We start from the raw sequence: 15,864 nt of genomic DNA, 5'->3' as shown, positions 1-15,864 counted from the left end.
TTTGTTGATGTTTCCATGTTTTCAGGTATTGTTTCGGTAATGATGGTGGCAATTGTAGTATTATGTTTTGGTCCATTGATCCTGTTACCAGGCAATGTAGAGTTATGCTCTACTGCTTCCTGGTTGGCTTGGTGATTGCTGTAGGTCACTACGATACTGGGTATTCGTGATGCAGCTACACGGGAGATAGGGTCCCCCTTTCTATGTCCATGGCCATTTAAACTTCTACCTGTCTTTAATATGAAATAGGAAAACAAGGTTTGTTAGTATAAAAAGCACATTTGTAATTAGATCTATAAGCTGCAATATGGCATAACTGTGGTTTGTTTTAATGAATAAATAATTACAGATCTAACAATCTGAAATATGCAATCAAGTTTGTAAAATTGATTTATGGGTGTTTACGTGTGCTTTTGAAGAGGGCCAGAACTGTAAAAATTGTACCCAAGAAAAGAAACAAGGGGCAAAGCAGTAATCACCAGTATTCCATGTGGGCCCCCTGCGGTTCATCTTTTCCCCAATGCTGAATTACTATACCTTGTCCACACTTTGTGTTACAGAAAATAAACTATAGGTAATATTTGTAGCCACCACTGATAATATACACCTATGGTACATAAGGAAATAAGAAACTTCTAATGGGGAAACAGTGGTAGGTGTTTTAAGAAAAGGTTGACGCTTTATTAATAACGGCAGCATTTCGATGCTGCAAGTATAATGTTCATGGTACATGACTAAATTATAGTAAACACTTTGTTCAGGGTCTCAAAAATATATTTTTAAATGAATTAGAAATTATAATTAGTTCTAGCAATCCAGAGCGTCCACAGATTTATTTGGAAGCTCATTTAGGCTCTCAATCTTCAGGTTGTATACCTAATATGTGGAGACTGCCAGTCTCTATATGAGGAAACAAGAAAGGACTTACTTGTGAATCCTAGAGGTGTGACAAGAAATTACTCTGGTAAAGGATCACAAAGGTGTATGCGGTACTCCTCACTGTGGATCTGTGACATACGGAGTGGGCATGGTTGCAATCAAACGATCGTGTTAGGGAGTCAGTGCGGTACTGAAAAGGCTCTTATGCAGACCAGGCGGCTCTGGTTGGCGGAGAGATTGCCATGTGCTGGTGGATGGAGTCAGAGGGCTGTGGGTCCGATGGAAATAGGTGGCATCCGAACCCTGTGACAGCGGTGTTAGAGGCAAAGGAGTCCGGGCGGTGGACGGTCAGAAGGAGTAGTGGTTCTGACCATCCACCGCCTGGACTCCTTTGCCTCTACAGCCTTTTCAGTACCGCACTGACTCCCCAACACGATCGCTTGATCGCAACCATGCCCACTCTGTATGTCACAGATCCACAGTGAGGAGTACTGCATACACATCCTTTACCAGAGTCATTTCTTGTCACACCTCTAGGATTCACAAGTAAGTCCTTTCTTGTTTCCTCATATAGAGACTGGCAGTCTCCACATACTATGTAATCATATGGAGATTGCGGTCTTGTGCTACCATTGCAATTTTTACAGGCATTCTCCTTCTTTCTCTTAGAGCAGCATACTGCACACCCCACTCACCACATCTAGCATCCTTTTGAGAGCGCTGTTCGTTGTTCTTGTTTTTTAGGTTGTATACCTAGACTCTAGAAACTTTTATGGTGTAACATATACTTACTGCAAGAGGAGAGCTACGATCTGATGGGCCAATTTCTACCAGCGATATGTCATCTGTATCCATGGAGGTCTAGAACATATTAAACATTCACTTTTATTATTAAATAAACCTTACAATAAAAGTAAAAAAAATGTTTTGTACGGTTAAAATTCAAATCCAAGCATTACTAAGATACACATGGAAACATAATTTAAAATTAAATTGTTATGGCACACATGCATAAAAGCAGAAATTGTAAAAAATATCAACATATTGCTTTTTTTATGTCGTAATAAAAAGTATAACTATAACACAAAACATCAACTTAATGGTCAGCACCGAAAACAATGGAAAGGGTCAAATTGGAGAACTAAATGAACCTTTAACATAACATTGAAGATATGAACATGAAAATTTCAGTATGTACATTTACCTTCTCAAAAATTCCCGAATCATGACTTTTCAGCTTAGCTTTGGATTTTATGTCATTGAGCTCAGTGGTGTCTTTTCCCATTTCATAAGAAACCTGCCTACTGGCTGGCCTGGAGTTCATACTACTAATATCAGCTTCAATATCAGTCCAGCCCTGCAAATAATATATTGGAAAGAGTCATACTGTTTTATGTGCTGCAGATAATTTTCTATGAAACAACTGGATGGCTGGCAGGGTGAAAATGGAATGGACAATGGAATGAATGAGTCGCCACAAGAGTCAGTCTACACCAAATAGATATTTCTGTTGTAATTGGACACTGGTAAGCTGTTTTGCTCAATGGTTTTGATATCTTTCAAGGTCTTAAACTGCAAGATTTACACGCATTCTTTTCTTCAACCCCCTTACCTTGAAGACTTTCTTCTCTTGTTACAACAAGGGGAAATTTTCCAGTGAGGTAAGACTTCTAGTCTTACTTGCAGTAGGTGGGTAAATCAGGATGTTTGGATTTCTCCACTAAAATTCTCTAAAAATATGAGGCACTAAAAGGATATTTAAAGCATCTAGCACCAAGTGAAATCTTTTTTTGTGTTGACTGACCCTTTTAATACATTGCATGTAGCTAACTTTTAAGTGTCATTTGTAAAAACATAAAACAAACTTTGGACTGCAACCTGGTAAAAAAAACCCGGAGAATTCGTATACATTAAAAAATGTGACCATAACACGCACAATTATAACAAAGGGTTGGATACTGCTATATGATACTTAGCCTGTGGTATTTTACAGAGTATCCTCTGAATAACTCTGCAGTAAACACTCCATGATAGGAGGACAAGCTGATTACATGACTTGGGCAGGTCATGTGACCAGATGTTCCTCCTCCCGGCACTTTTCCCCCATTCATGAAAAAGAAAGGGGCTTTGCATATTTGTAAAACACATTGCTGTGCTTTGTAAATGTGCCTTTTTTTACATGACTACAACTTTAAGTGTTTTGGTCATTGCATGACCTCTTGTTTGCTCAACTTGGGATGTAGACAACTAATTCTTTAAAATGGGTCTATTAGTATTCTTGAAATGTGGTTATTATCAAGTATTAATAACCAAAAGTGACAAATAATAGATAAGCTTGACCTAACCTTAAAGGATAATTTATTTACTTTAGTCCAGCCTTTCCCAACCTTTTTAATATGGAGGAAGATCTCAGGTAATCCCTGTTAATAGTTATAATATTTACAGCCACAGTATATTAATGTGAACAGTAAGTTAAACTATAAAAATAAATAAAATAATAAGCAATGCAGCATACTTTGCACATTTGACACCCACTCTTTATGACCATTATTGTCAGTCAGTAAAATGAAATTAAATAAATAATAATAAAGGTACTAAAAATGTTTGTTTTCCCTTACATTGGAGTACAATGGTGGTCAGTAGGGATTTATATTTCGGTACTCGGTGATTCTGAGTACCGATACCGGTAGTTCCGGTAGCATGGAGCTGACTTCCCGGGCAATCAGGAAGCCGTGCAGTGTGTCATTACCCGCTGCCCGGCTTCTTGATTGGCCAGGAAGCCGGCTCCATGCTGTTTGGCCGGCTCGATGCTAATTGGCTGGGAAACTGTCTTTCTGGTCAAACAGGAAGGAGCTGGCTTCCTGGCCAATCAGGAACCCAGGCCGCGGGTAATGACTCATGGCCCAGCTTCCTGATTGGCTCCATGTTCCCTCGTGGCACTGCCGGTCAGAGGAAATCTCCCTCTGACCAGAAGTTCCAGTATCGGGTTAAGTATCAGTGCATTTGGACGAGTACTTGCCCAAATATTAGTATTGGTATCTGTCCATCACTAGTGGTCAGTATAACGCTTCTTTAAATTGCTGTTCAGTGGAGAAGGGCTCTGGGGAAACCCTAGGGTTCCATGGAACCTTGGGTGAAATGGGCTGGCTTAGTCATTTATGCTTACAGAAAACTCTGCTTGTGCACAGCTTTAGTCTAGTATTGTAGTGTACAATCAAAGGTTTAAACCTAACAGTACCCAAATATTTGTTCTTACATTTAAATAGCATAAGGAGGGATTACAACATTTTTCAATTATGTATCTGTGACAACTATAAGAAATAACAGGGGTAATTCCCTCAAAGAAAACCTTGACAGCAATCAAAATATATTTTTAATATAACGGGGAAGAGTTTAATCATCTGTTAAATTATTATTCATGTCTGTGTTTCTAGTACGAGATTTCCTTCACTTTCTATCCTGGTGACTGGTAGCAAAACAAAAAGGAACAGGAGGTTTTCACAATGGAGACATTACAAAAACCTGGTAGAGATTTGAAATCTTCCCCACTCTATTATACATTACAATGAAAATGTTTTCTGGAGTTGGGCAAAATTAAATAAAATTGCTTTGTTCTGCTTAACAGTGGTTTGTTCTAGGCTTGAGCAGGGGTTTACAGTAGACATTTCAAAAAAGTAAAATAACAGTACTGCAAAATATTTGACTAACATCACAGTTTTTTCTTCCCCTCAAACATGTACACTGTTGTTGATGACTTGAAGTGTTTTGTATTAATTATTTTGTATTGTTATTAAAATTTTGCATCGGGAAAACACAGACAAAAATATACACAGGTCAGAAACCCTACAACGGTAACCCAATAAAACGTTTTCCTATCCTGGCAACTTCAGAAATGAAAATAAAAGTATTGCTTACCAACTGTTTTGGATCATTCACCTAAAGTATACATGTCAAGTATGAAGGCTGCCATTGTTGACCGCCTTCTGAAATTTGCCTGGCTGGTACTGGTTTTAATATTTTTGAATGACAGACCTGAAACAGGCATGTGTCAGAATCAGGGCCACCATTTGGGGGGTAAGGGCCACCTGGGGGCCCGGGCCCCTAGCAGCGTCGGTCTGGTAGTGGAGGAGGCCGGGGCCCAGCAATGGCAGATAAGAGGAGCTGCATATGCAAGGAACGGCACCCCGTGTCCAGTGCGTTACTAAGTCCTGAGTCCTATGCATTACTAAGCCCTGAGTCCAATTCATATACTGTTCTGCATTGCTGTATAATGCATTACTGGGATTTGTAGTCCCTCTACAGCCGGTGCCATTCTGCATTAGAGTGCAAGCTCCTCTGTACAAAATCTAATGTGACTGGCTCGGTATTCTCTGTGTGAATAAAATCTTGCACCAGGGCCCTTTGTTCCTTAGGTCCGACACTGTGAAAAATGGGAACAAGCTGGTGGGGAATGCAGAATGAGCAGCGTGGGAACTGAGCCAGTGCTGTCAGCAACTGCAATGCCAGCACACACATGCTGCGGCCTCTTCCCCCTCCTCCAGTGCATCAGCCGGGCACATGTCTGTCCCAGCCCGCCGCACTTTGCCTACCCAACCTGGTACCCACTCTGCTCTGTGGGAGCCTGGGCTATGTCAACAGCAAGCAGCCACCTGCCTGTCTCAGTGCCACCAATGGACCACTAGCTGAATACTCAGAGGCCACCACCGTCCTGGACAAAGTGGACATCCTGGACCTGCAGTGAGTAAAGCTTTGTTTATTTTATTTGGCCTTTTCTATGCCAAAAGTCCCACTTTTCCTTTTTTTTTTTCTGGCCGTGGTGCGCGAAACTTTGTATCCTGGACCTGAAGGATGGCTATAGCAGTAAAGACGAGGAGCACTGTTACATGCTAGGCTGAGGCTCTGAGTATTTGTGAACTGCAGTTTATTTACACCAGGATAGACTTTCAGATCTGAGGCAGAGTCCTTGATATAGGCATGGTCAAATTCCATGTCCTCTTAAATGTTTATCTAGAAAATATCAAAACTCTTGTTGTAAAAAAAATATATTAGAATTCACAAAAGACTTCAGTCCCCATATAAATGCACACAGTCACAGTCCAAATGTACTTATACCAACCCCTGAACTACTGGAAAAATCTTTATGTAGTGCAGAGGGTGTTTTATTACACCAGTTGACAGACACTGGGGTTGATTTACTAAATAAGCAGAAAATGTTGTCTTAGCTAGTGAATAAGGTGAAGCTATGTTCACTTTTAATAACCAGTCCTGTGCAAGGGAATTTAAAAAAATGGGATATTTGCGTGTATATAATTGGATGATTGAAGTGAACATAGTTCCAACTTATTCAATAAGACAAGTGAACATTTTCGTGGCAAATTAACGAATAAGAACAGAAAACGAAACGAACGTTCGTGCGAACGCTACCGAATTTCGTCCGAAACGAAACGAATTTTTTGGCAGTGCACATGTCTAGTAGCCCTGTACTATGGATCATTTAACCCATTCATGTTAGCAGAGGATCATTGTAAATGTATTGTTGCAGGCACTCTATATGTACATGTACTATATACTACATATAGAATGCACTGAACAATAGATTTACAATTATCCTCTGCTAATATGAATGGGTTAAATGATCCGTAGTACATGATATGTAGCCCTGTACCCCCTTTTCCACTTACAGAGCTAGGTTATTTTTCTTTTAAATAAATATTAATGTAATTTTATTGGTATCTATCTACCAGTAGCTGCCTCATTTCCCACCCTCGGCTTATATTCGGGTCAATACTTTTTCCCAGTTTTTTTTGGTAAAATTAGGTACCTCGGCTTATATTCGGGACGGCTTATACTCGAGTATATACGGTACATTTTCCAAGATGAACATTTATTTTGCTCAGTGAACAGTCTTTTTAGTAAATCAACCACATTGTGTTCATCAGTGTCTATCAGTCTAGATTTAAAGTGTTTTTAAGTGTTGGGATAGCAGTGCCAGGGGGACAGCAGGCTGTATAAGGGTGCTGGGTGACAGGTTTATGATGCCTATAATGCAGATGTGTGTGTACATACTCTGCAATTATTGCTCCTGACCTCTGCACTCTGTATTATTTGCTCCTGATCTCTGCACTCTGCCTTATTTGCTTCTGACCTCTTGTCACAATATCCAGAAATCCGTGCCGGATTTTCGCTTTGCTCCCTGTTTCTGGGCTGTCAGCCTATGGTGTCTCACAAGGCTGCAGCCAATCTGCTCTCCTTCTCCCTTATTTAGGAGTTCCTCACTTGTTGCTCTTGGTGTGAGCAACAAGTCTTTTGCCTTGTTCCGTACCCCTTGTGTCTCTAACTACCCCTGGGATCCTATTCCCTGCGCTTGCTATTGGATCCCTGTGGCTTTTGGCTTCCCTCTACCAGCTGGTATCCCTGTTTGGCGTTATCCCCTGCTTTGCTCCTTGCACCCCTACTATAGTATTTCAGTGGTTCCTTTAGTATATTGTTGCAGGCCTTAATTGCCTTCACCTGTGCGCCTCTCCAAACTGCCTTCATTGCCTTACTTCTACTGTGTTTTCCCTCTCCAGTCTTTGTCTGTTTGCTTCCTCCTATTTACTGCTTGTTGTACTTCTACTCCGTCACTTACCTTCCAGTGTATCTTCCTTTGCTTTGCTGTCACCCCTTTATTTCTGTGCTCCTCTCTTACCTGGTGGCTGTGTTGGATTCATCCTTGTCTGCACACCCCCTGTGTGCATACATCCCTTTTGTGCTTCTTTGTGTACTTTTCTCTCTGTTATCCTGCTTCTTTGTATGCATGTGCAACGCACATCTCGTTTACTTTTGTACGTTGCACCTTCCTGCTCCTAGGTGTGCCTCTAAGCCGCTTACCCTTCCCTAGTGTCCTTGCTTATCTATTCTCTTCAGTATACTCTGCTGTTCTGCTGTGCGTTTGCACTTTTGCTTGAGACTTTCTCTCTCTCTCCCTCTTCCTGTCTTCCTCCTCCTTGGTTACAAGTTTCTTCCCTACCTGTTTGTATCCAGTTCCCCGCTGCTTCAACTAGTCCCTTGCGTCTGTGTGGGTGCGCTAGAGGGCCGCAACCTGGAAGGTGTCCAGCAGCCAATCATCCTCACCACTAGAGGCTCTGTCGAATACCTGACACCTCCTTAGATTCTGCGCCCTCTAGTGCATCCTCAGAACGCACAGACCATTCGTTCCTCTCTCCCTGTGACCTACATCCCCGATATCCCGCCTCTTTGACTCCTACCAACTCCGCTAACACAGGAGCTCACGTACCCTTGTGCCCTGGTCCCTAGACCATGACACCTCTGCACTCTGCCTTGCTTACTCCTAACCCCTGAACTATATATATTACATACTTCTGATCCCTATATGACAGCTCATGTTTTACAATTTCCCATGCAGTTTTGCCACACCCACAATTTGCCACATATGCCACCTCATTCCACTTGTCTAGGTGACTGGGGTGGAGGAACTAGCCATGTAGGCAGTATGGGGCCACATGATTTCTAATGGTGGCCCTGGTCAGAATTATCACTGCGATGTTCGTGGCGATATGTAACATGTGCAACGTAATGGGCGCAATCATCGTTTTTGCACGTATCTGCACCCGACGCATGTTTGAATGCGTATATGTATGGGTGGGGACTTTAACGTGTGTAACTTTTTTTGCAACTTTATAGTTTTTTTCCTATTTTTTTCCACTTAACTTTATTGTTATCACATAGGGGGGCTAAGAAACCCCCCTATGTGATAGCAAAAAGGATGTGACAGGTCCTCTTTATGGAGACATCAGGGGTCTCAAAGACCCCTAATGTCACCTAGGGATCCCTCAAAGAAGCTGATGAAGCAGAGATCTGCTTGATCAGCTTCTCTCCAGCTTCTGAAGCTGGAGAGCGACAGCAGAATGTGGAAGTGATGTAATATACATCACTCCCGCATTCTGACACCAGAGAGGGGACCAGAGGGAGATTGTGTACCGACCTCCCTCTGATCCCCTGTCACAGAGCTACCATACTGGTCCCGTGCTCGCACCCGGCACAGCATAGCTCGGGACCAGCGGGAGGGGGGGCACACATACTGGTGCATTATACAAGCGTTCCGTTGGCTCTGTAAGCGACGGTTCGCTTGTATGTAAACAGGCATCGCTGCCTGTTTTTACATTTTGGCAGTTTCCCGCTTGTGCGTGCCATCTTTCTACAGCGGTCGGCCGGGAGTCGGTTAAATCAATCATATTTAGATTGTTTGAGCCACTATACAATATTCTTTTAGAATTCAACACTGGATATATACTTTCATTTTATGGCTTCAGAAAATCTTGTCATTGATCTGCTTTTTTAACTCTGCTGTATGAGTTAATTATTATTTCCTGTTTTCTTTCATTGGGTTACTTAAGTGACACTTCGAACTCCTTTGAAACCTCACTGTCCTATTCCTTATGCAGTTTTACATCAGAGAACAATGTCTGGGCTGACGATCTTATCTTATGTAAAATTCTACTGACTTACATGTGTGGAACCTCTGCCTCTCACATTAGGCCTGCCTGACCTTGTTTTCTAATAAGGGAATTCCCTAAATGGTAAATTTGGCAAAAGGGGGCATAAATATGTAGTGGTATGATGCATACAACTGTACTGCAAATATATCCAGGAACATGCTGCAAAAAAAAAGGCATCTTTACCCATGTCAGGAACAGGTGTTAAAGCCAAAGATCTGTTGTGGAAAGGTGGCCAGCCTATGCTTGTAGGTTTTCCCCATTGCAGCTATGCCCTGAGAACAGGAATCCAGCCACCATCAAGAAATGTGGTAAAGAGTTACTGTGCACCGCCTCCTCAGAGTGGGTCATTTTGGGCTAACTCTGGGATGGAGGCAGTAGATCTCCACCCCAACACTCCTCCTTGTGTTGCTCCTTTGCCTTCTGCTGCCTCATGACATTCCACAGGTTGGTGGAGGGCAGGGATGACACTCTGCACAAAATAATGTTGCTGGCTCTGGACCTTCTGGCCAAAACCATGGTAACTGCGTACCAGCCACTGTGGTGTAGGCCAGCCCCCCCCAAAATAGTGTATTAGCAGTGTTGCAAAAAAAAAATTGTTATGTGCGTTTGAGGAGGAGGAAAAGGTCACATTAGGAGTCAAAGGCTAACATGCGCCCCCTATGTTAGCCCCCTATGTAATAGCAATAAAGTTAAGTGTGGAAAAAAAAAATGAAAGTCACATATAAAAAAATGCAAACCCCCCCTCCCCAAAAAAATGTTTAAGTCCCCCGCCCCCACATACCAACGTTGGGTGCACCTACGTGCGAAAATGACAATTGCTCCACACATATTACATATAACTGCATAATATAAGATATTATTACATAACATATGTCGGACTGTGAGCAGTAATTCTAGGGCCATCAAAGATAACACTAAACTGATGAGCTGTAAAAGCTTTTAAATTGCCTATCGCCAATTTGGGGTATTGCAATTTTTAGCGGTTTCGCGGGTGCGCAATTTTAAGGCTTAACATGTTTGGTATCTATTTACTCAACATGACCCCATCTTTTATATTTTACCAAAAAATTGGCTGTTTCAAAGCATAATGTAGGGGAAACTGTTTTTATTTTTGGTAATTTGTCCTTAATAAAGTAAAAAATAAAAACCCCAGTGGTGATTGAATACCAAAAAAAGAAAGCTCTATGTGTCCCCCAAAAAAGCTATAAATATTAATTTGAGCACAGCGTTGCATGACTGAATAAATGTCAGTCAAACTATGCTGTGCTGAATAGTAAAAAATGGCTTGGACAGAAGGAAGTTCAATACCCTGGTCCTCAAGTGGTTAATATGTGATCGTATTCTATATCTTAATTTTCTAAACCTCCTAATATTTTGCTATTGCTTAGCTGTGATTTTTTTAAACATTTATTTATTTATTTATTTTTTGTGGTGCTAACTGTCAATCTGTGGCACATTCTTATGGGTATTAGGCTACAACTGAGCATTCTGTGGGGATCCCACCGCACTCCTTACCGTTATACCCCTTGTGGATGGGTGCTTAGGTGACTGCGGATGGTGCCGCTGTGTCCAAATGCGAAATAGTATGTCACCAGCACACCAAGGTCAAATGTCCAAATGCATCTTTTATTGACGTGTGTACATCTCTGTCAATTACAGGCAAGGTTTGGGGGCCACTTGGAGTCTCTATCAGGCACAGTATGACCCCATGTGGCCCCCAAAATGTTGCCTGTAATTGACAAAGTGTCACAGACTCACCTCGATCCGTTTGCTACGGCCGCAGCGTGTCCTCTCCCTCCAGGGGCGTGCCGACTCCACGGATCTGTCACGTCGGCCGGCGCGCACAGCTCCTCCCACTTCATGCCGCGTCCTCCGATAAGACAGCAGGTGATTCACTTGCTCGGCGTTCTAGGGAGGTAGAACGTTGAGCAACGATTCCCTACGTCTCTTCACCGCTCTCCATCCTAAACCTTGTAGTCCACCTGGTTAGGACTCCAGCCGCACACAGCACCAGGCTCCTCTTGCCCTCTCCTCCAGAGACTGCAACTCCAGAGTGGTGGAGAGCTACTCCTATGCACTACCTAACTGCTAAACCGCAAGTACTTGTGTTGCTACAGACATAACCTAATGCCCCTATACTAAACGCAGATACCAGTATTCTGTCGAGAATGCCGATATAATCAAATATTCCGACCTCATCATGTGCGCTTGTGCACAGACCAGTATGATCGAGGAAACCGGGATCCGTCTCTGTTCTCAGAATTCTGACTTTTAATCTCAGAATTCTGACTTTTTTGCATGGCCCCAGGGCTCTTCCGTAATAACCTGCTTACTATCTTGCCAAACTAAATGCTTATGAATTGGTACACACTATCATTATTGCCTTAAGGGGACAGTATCGTTACCTGGTGAATCCTATACCTTAATACCAACTACCCTAGATGTACCCTGACTTGCTAAAATCGTTTCTTGTACTTGTGACGCAACAAACACTGGAGACTTAACAGCCTAAACTGTATGCTAAAAGGGACTTATACTACAAATATAGCGCTGCCCATTCTGGTGGAAATTTATGTTACACTACGGATCTCATCGGCCCCTATGAACGTCAATAGTGGCATTGATGAATTCTACAGTTCTGGTAACAATCCTAAGTTATTTGTGGTGTATGATGTATACAGGGTTCCATCCTCACTCTCATCCATTATAGAGTGTCACTGCGAACCCTCCACCTGAACCACCTTCCTTAAATTAGTGCTCACTGTGTGCAGTGTTCCGCAGCTGTGACCCATACTTACTAATGGAGTTGCTCGGTTGTTAGACAAAGATGTACACAGAGGTAGTGATTATGTGACATGTTTTAAAAGGAAGAGCAGAGAATAAGGTGCTCACTAGAGAAGCTAATTGAAAATCCCATGACATAAAACCATGCTTACTGATTCACTATCTGAGACAGAAGTAAGATGTCCTTTCAGTTTGGGGAGTCCACTTATGTCAGAAGATTGACTGCAATGGCTGGTAACAGTGGAGCGCCGGGAAGATGGATAGCTAGTAAAGGTTCTGGAATCTTTGCGAGCCACTCGGAGGATTGGTCTCAAACAAGGAATATACTTTGCAATTGCCATCCTGTAATATAAGAACTGGGCTTTATTAGTCAGTCTGCAAAATTACTAAAAACAAGTCATGGCTGAAAATATTCTTTAAGCTAAATGTGCATTGTGGTGTGTTTTAATTGGACAATACTTTTCTCCTTCAAACAATGGTTATCTGTTCTCTCAAATTGTGGAAATGCATTCATTTATAATTAAATTTTTTGTCTTTCTAGTGTTACCCTGTAAACCTTTGACAGATAAGAACATCCAAAACTAAACCGATCTTTTCTCTGCACCTCAAGAAGAGGGGGGTTCAGGTAAGAGTAAGAATTGCATATTAAAAATGTGCATGTGATTTCATAAAAAAAATATTTGATCAACTTCAATCAATCCATCATTCCACCCAAAGGAGAATTTGAGCTAGATCCTAGGACAACTTGTATTATTGTTTCTTTACATTAAAAAACATAATTCTATTAGTGGTCCATGTGCAACAGTTATGTAATGGCATGCTCTGGCAACCAGATGGACACGACTGTCTTTTATCCTTCAATAAGATGGAGTGGTGCTTAGTGTGATGGGGAATTGCTTGAGCAAAGACCTCTTTAAGATTCTGTTACCAGGATCCCAGGCCTGTGAACTATGTTCCAGTGTCCGATACACCTTTATGTCCTATGCCTGCTTTTTTCCAGATCACTGTTTGCAGCTGTCCTGACCTCTTGCTTGACTTCAGTCTTACCACATGAATCTGTGCCCTGTCTTATTTCTGTCAAGTGTTGCCAGTCAAGGTGTATTTGAGGGCCCCAACATGGAAGCCGTCTGCAGCAAAGCCAATTTCTCCCTGAGGGTTAAGTAGGGTACGCAAGAATCAGCAGAATCATTAGACTTTTCCTGAAGGAACATGCTGGAAAATCTTTGCCCGAATAGTGCTTGCAGCCAGTCAGAAAGTATAACTGATTCCTCCATCCACGCTGTCCATCGTGGACGAATCTCCTGCTTTTAACGTTGGCTGCTGTCAGAATACAATGCTCAGAGTGGGAGATTCATCTATTCACTCTGTTCAGTGTGGATGGAGGAATCTGTTATTTTCTTCGTTCAGTCTGCAGGTTGAATGAAGAAAATCCAGTATATGTGTGAATACCCGGCTTTACACTGGTGGACACCAGGCAGTTCTTTAGCTTCTGTGCCATGATGCTCTTTAGGGCCTACATTCACTTGGCTATGCAGAGAGTCCACAACTACTATACAATTTTGAACCAAGTGGTGGTTTTTGTGTGTGTAATTGTGTGTGGTATAGATGTCCACTTGCGAGTGCAATTGTGTGAATATTTTCAGCTCATTTCACTACACTTTGACAACTTTATTTTAAATTATTTCCATAGTTTGATATAAATCTTGTATGTGAGGTGCAACATTTCCACACATTTTCCGAATAAACTGCATACATTTCCAGATAAGCTACTAAATCATTTAGCAGGCATGCTCCATATTGTCTGCATTGTGTTTATTTATGGCCCCATTTCAGATTCTTTTGTAATACATTGTCCTCTCCCTTCTTGAAGGTCTGCTGGGGACACGGTATTTTAATGCTTGTGTCTGCTTATTACTGCTGATCTCTTTACAAGTTTTAATTTCTTGTTCTTTGTGTTATTATTTTAAAAAAGCTTATTATTTTTAGATCATCAGATAAGAAGTTTTATCCTAACAAGGTAAAAAATAGATTGAAATTATAAGAGCATGAGGCTAAATGTTTCATCACTGTTTTGCTTGTCTTTATTCTGGGTTCAATGCCAAGAGAGATCTTTCAGAGCAACGGGCAGACAATAAGGTTTGATGCCTGCTGGGCATCACTTGGGTGTAAACAAGCCACATTGCCCAAAAATGGAGACAACATGTAGTTCTATGTCAACTCACAACAAGATTTGGTATCTATTTTTATTATCTGTAGCTAACAGCTTTAGGGTTGTAGGCAGAAAATGTTGGGTTTAGATATAAAATGTGATAAAATTACGGCTCTTGTAGGTACCATCGCTGTGCTATCAGAGAACTCACCCTCTCTTAAAATGGTGCTCCCTAAATCTCTTTAAGCCCCAACAAAAGATAATGTTTTGCAGATTTTCACACAGGTAGCTAAAATGTGTATGCAATAGGCCACTTGCAAAACCAATGTTATGGGCAGAGCCTAAAATGTGTCTAATGCAGAGATCTCAACTTTCCTGGATGTTTTGGGAGTCTCCCACTATAAGATAGCTGCTCCCGGATGCCCACAAGTGAAACATTGTATCCCATAAAGACAGGGCCGTCTTTAACGCGGGGCAAAGAGGGCGCTTGCCCCGGGCCCATTCATGGCTGTGGGGCCCAAAGCAGCTGCCCCTTGAGCCCGCTGCCCGCAGAAACTTGCAGGGATCGGCAAGGTGTCCGTACCGCCTTGGTCGTACCGTAGAATCAGCACAGGAAAAAAAACCCTTCCTGCACGTGGGCAGGAAGGTACCAAAACATCACATTAGATGTGGGGGTTGGGACGTAACAACTGTTCCGTACGAGTCGTACCGAACAGTTGGTACGTCCCAATCCCCCCATCCAATGTGATGTTTTGGTACCTTCCTGCCCACATGCAGGAAGGGTTTTTTTTCCTCAGGGGCAGCCACGGAGCTCTCACAGCTGGAGGCTGAGCGGAAGAGCCTGTGTGTAGTCAAGTCACTGCACTGATAAGGTAAGCCAGCAATGATCTGGAGCTGGGGGGGGGAAGGGAACAACAGCAGCAGCAGCTGAGTGAGTCTGGCTGGGGGGATAGCAGCAATTGAGGCTTGGTGTCTGGCCTGGGGCTTGGGGGGACAGCACAGCAGCTTAGTTTATATGGCCGACTGGGGGGGGGGGGGGCTTTCTGCAGAGATCACCACAGTAAAAGCAAGCAGCTGGCCTGGTGTCCAAGACTGAATAGGGGCCCGACCCTGGGGTGAGGGTAGGGCAAGCCTTTGCAGAGGACAGCAGCTGTTCTCTGCAAAGGCTTCCCTCGCCCTCACCCCAGCGTCGGACCCCTATTCAGCCTTTGGCACCACCTGCTTGCTGCTACTGTGCTGATTCTGCACCAGCACAGTAGCAGCAAGCAGCTGGTGCCCAAGGCTGAATAATAGGGGCTCGACGCTGAGGTGGGGAGCCTTTGCAGAGGACAGCACTTCAGCGTCGGGCCCCTATTATTCCTAGGGGCCCGACGCCCCTATGAATAATAGGGGCGCCTTGTTTGCCCTGTCGGAACAGCACATCACCTCGCTCGCAGTCAGGTAACGTTGTGAGCTCTCAGCCCTGCCGCTGTCAAACTGAGACTCTCAGTTTGACAGTGACAGGGCTGAGCGCTCATACGTTTCCTCGATCGTCTGTACGGTCCATCCACTCGG

The 15,864-nt window shown here is 42.9% G+C and overlaps 1 protein-coding gene across 1 annotated transcript in view; it reads right to left on the bottom strand.

Moving 5' to 3' along the window:
• Positions 1-15,864, bottom strand: part of LOC108798211 (melanopsin-A-like) — a 57,089-nt gene that overhangs the window by 4,255 nt on the left and 36,970 nt on the right. Inside the window, exons 9-12 of the mRNA XM_018569942.1 lie at positions 12,314-12,503; positions 2,084-2,236; positions 1,672-1,740; positions 89-233 (exon numbers count right to left, since the gene is read on the bottom strand). Coding sequence (XP_018425444.1) covers positions 89-233; positions 1,672-1,740; positions 2,084-2,236; positions 12,314-12,503 — 557 coding nt within the window. The remainder of the gene's footprint in view (positions 1-88; positions 234-1,671; positions 1,741-2,083; positions 2,237-12,313; positions 12,504-15,864) is intronic.

Source organism: Nanorana parkeri, unplaced genomic scaffold, assembly GCF_000935625.1.
Source record: "Nanorana parkeri isolate BGI_ZX_2015 unplaced genomic scaffold, ASM93562v1 scaffold1429, whole genome shotgun sequence".
Lineage (NCBI taxonomy): Eukaryota > Metazoa > Chordata > Amphibia > Anura > Dicroglossidae > Nanorana > Nanorana parkeri.
Note: the sequence above shows the minus strand (reverse complement) of the source record. Positions and strands in the feature narration are given on the sequence as shown.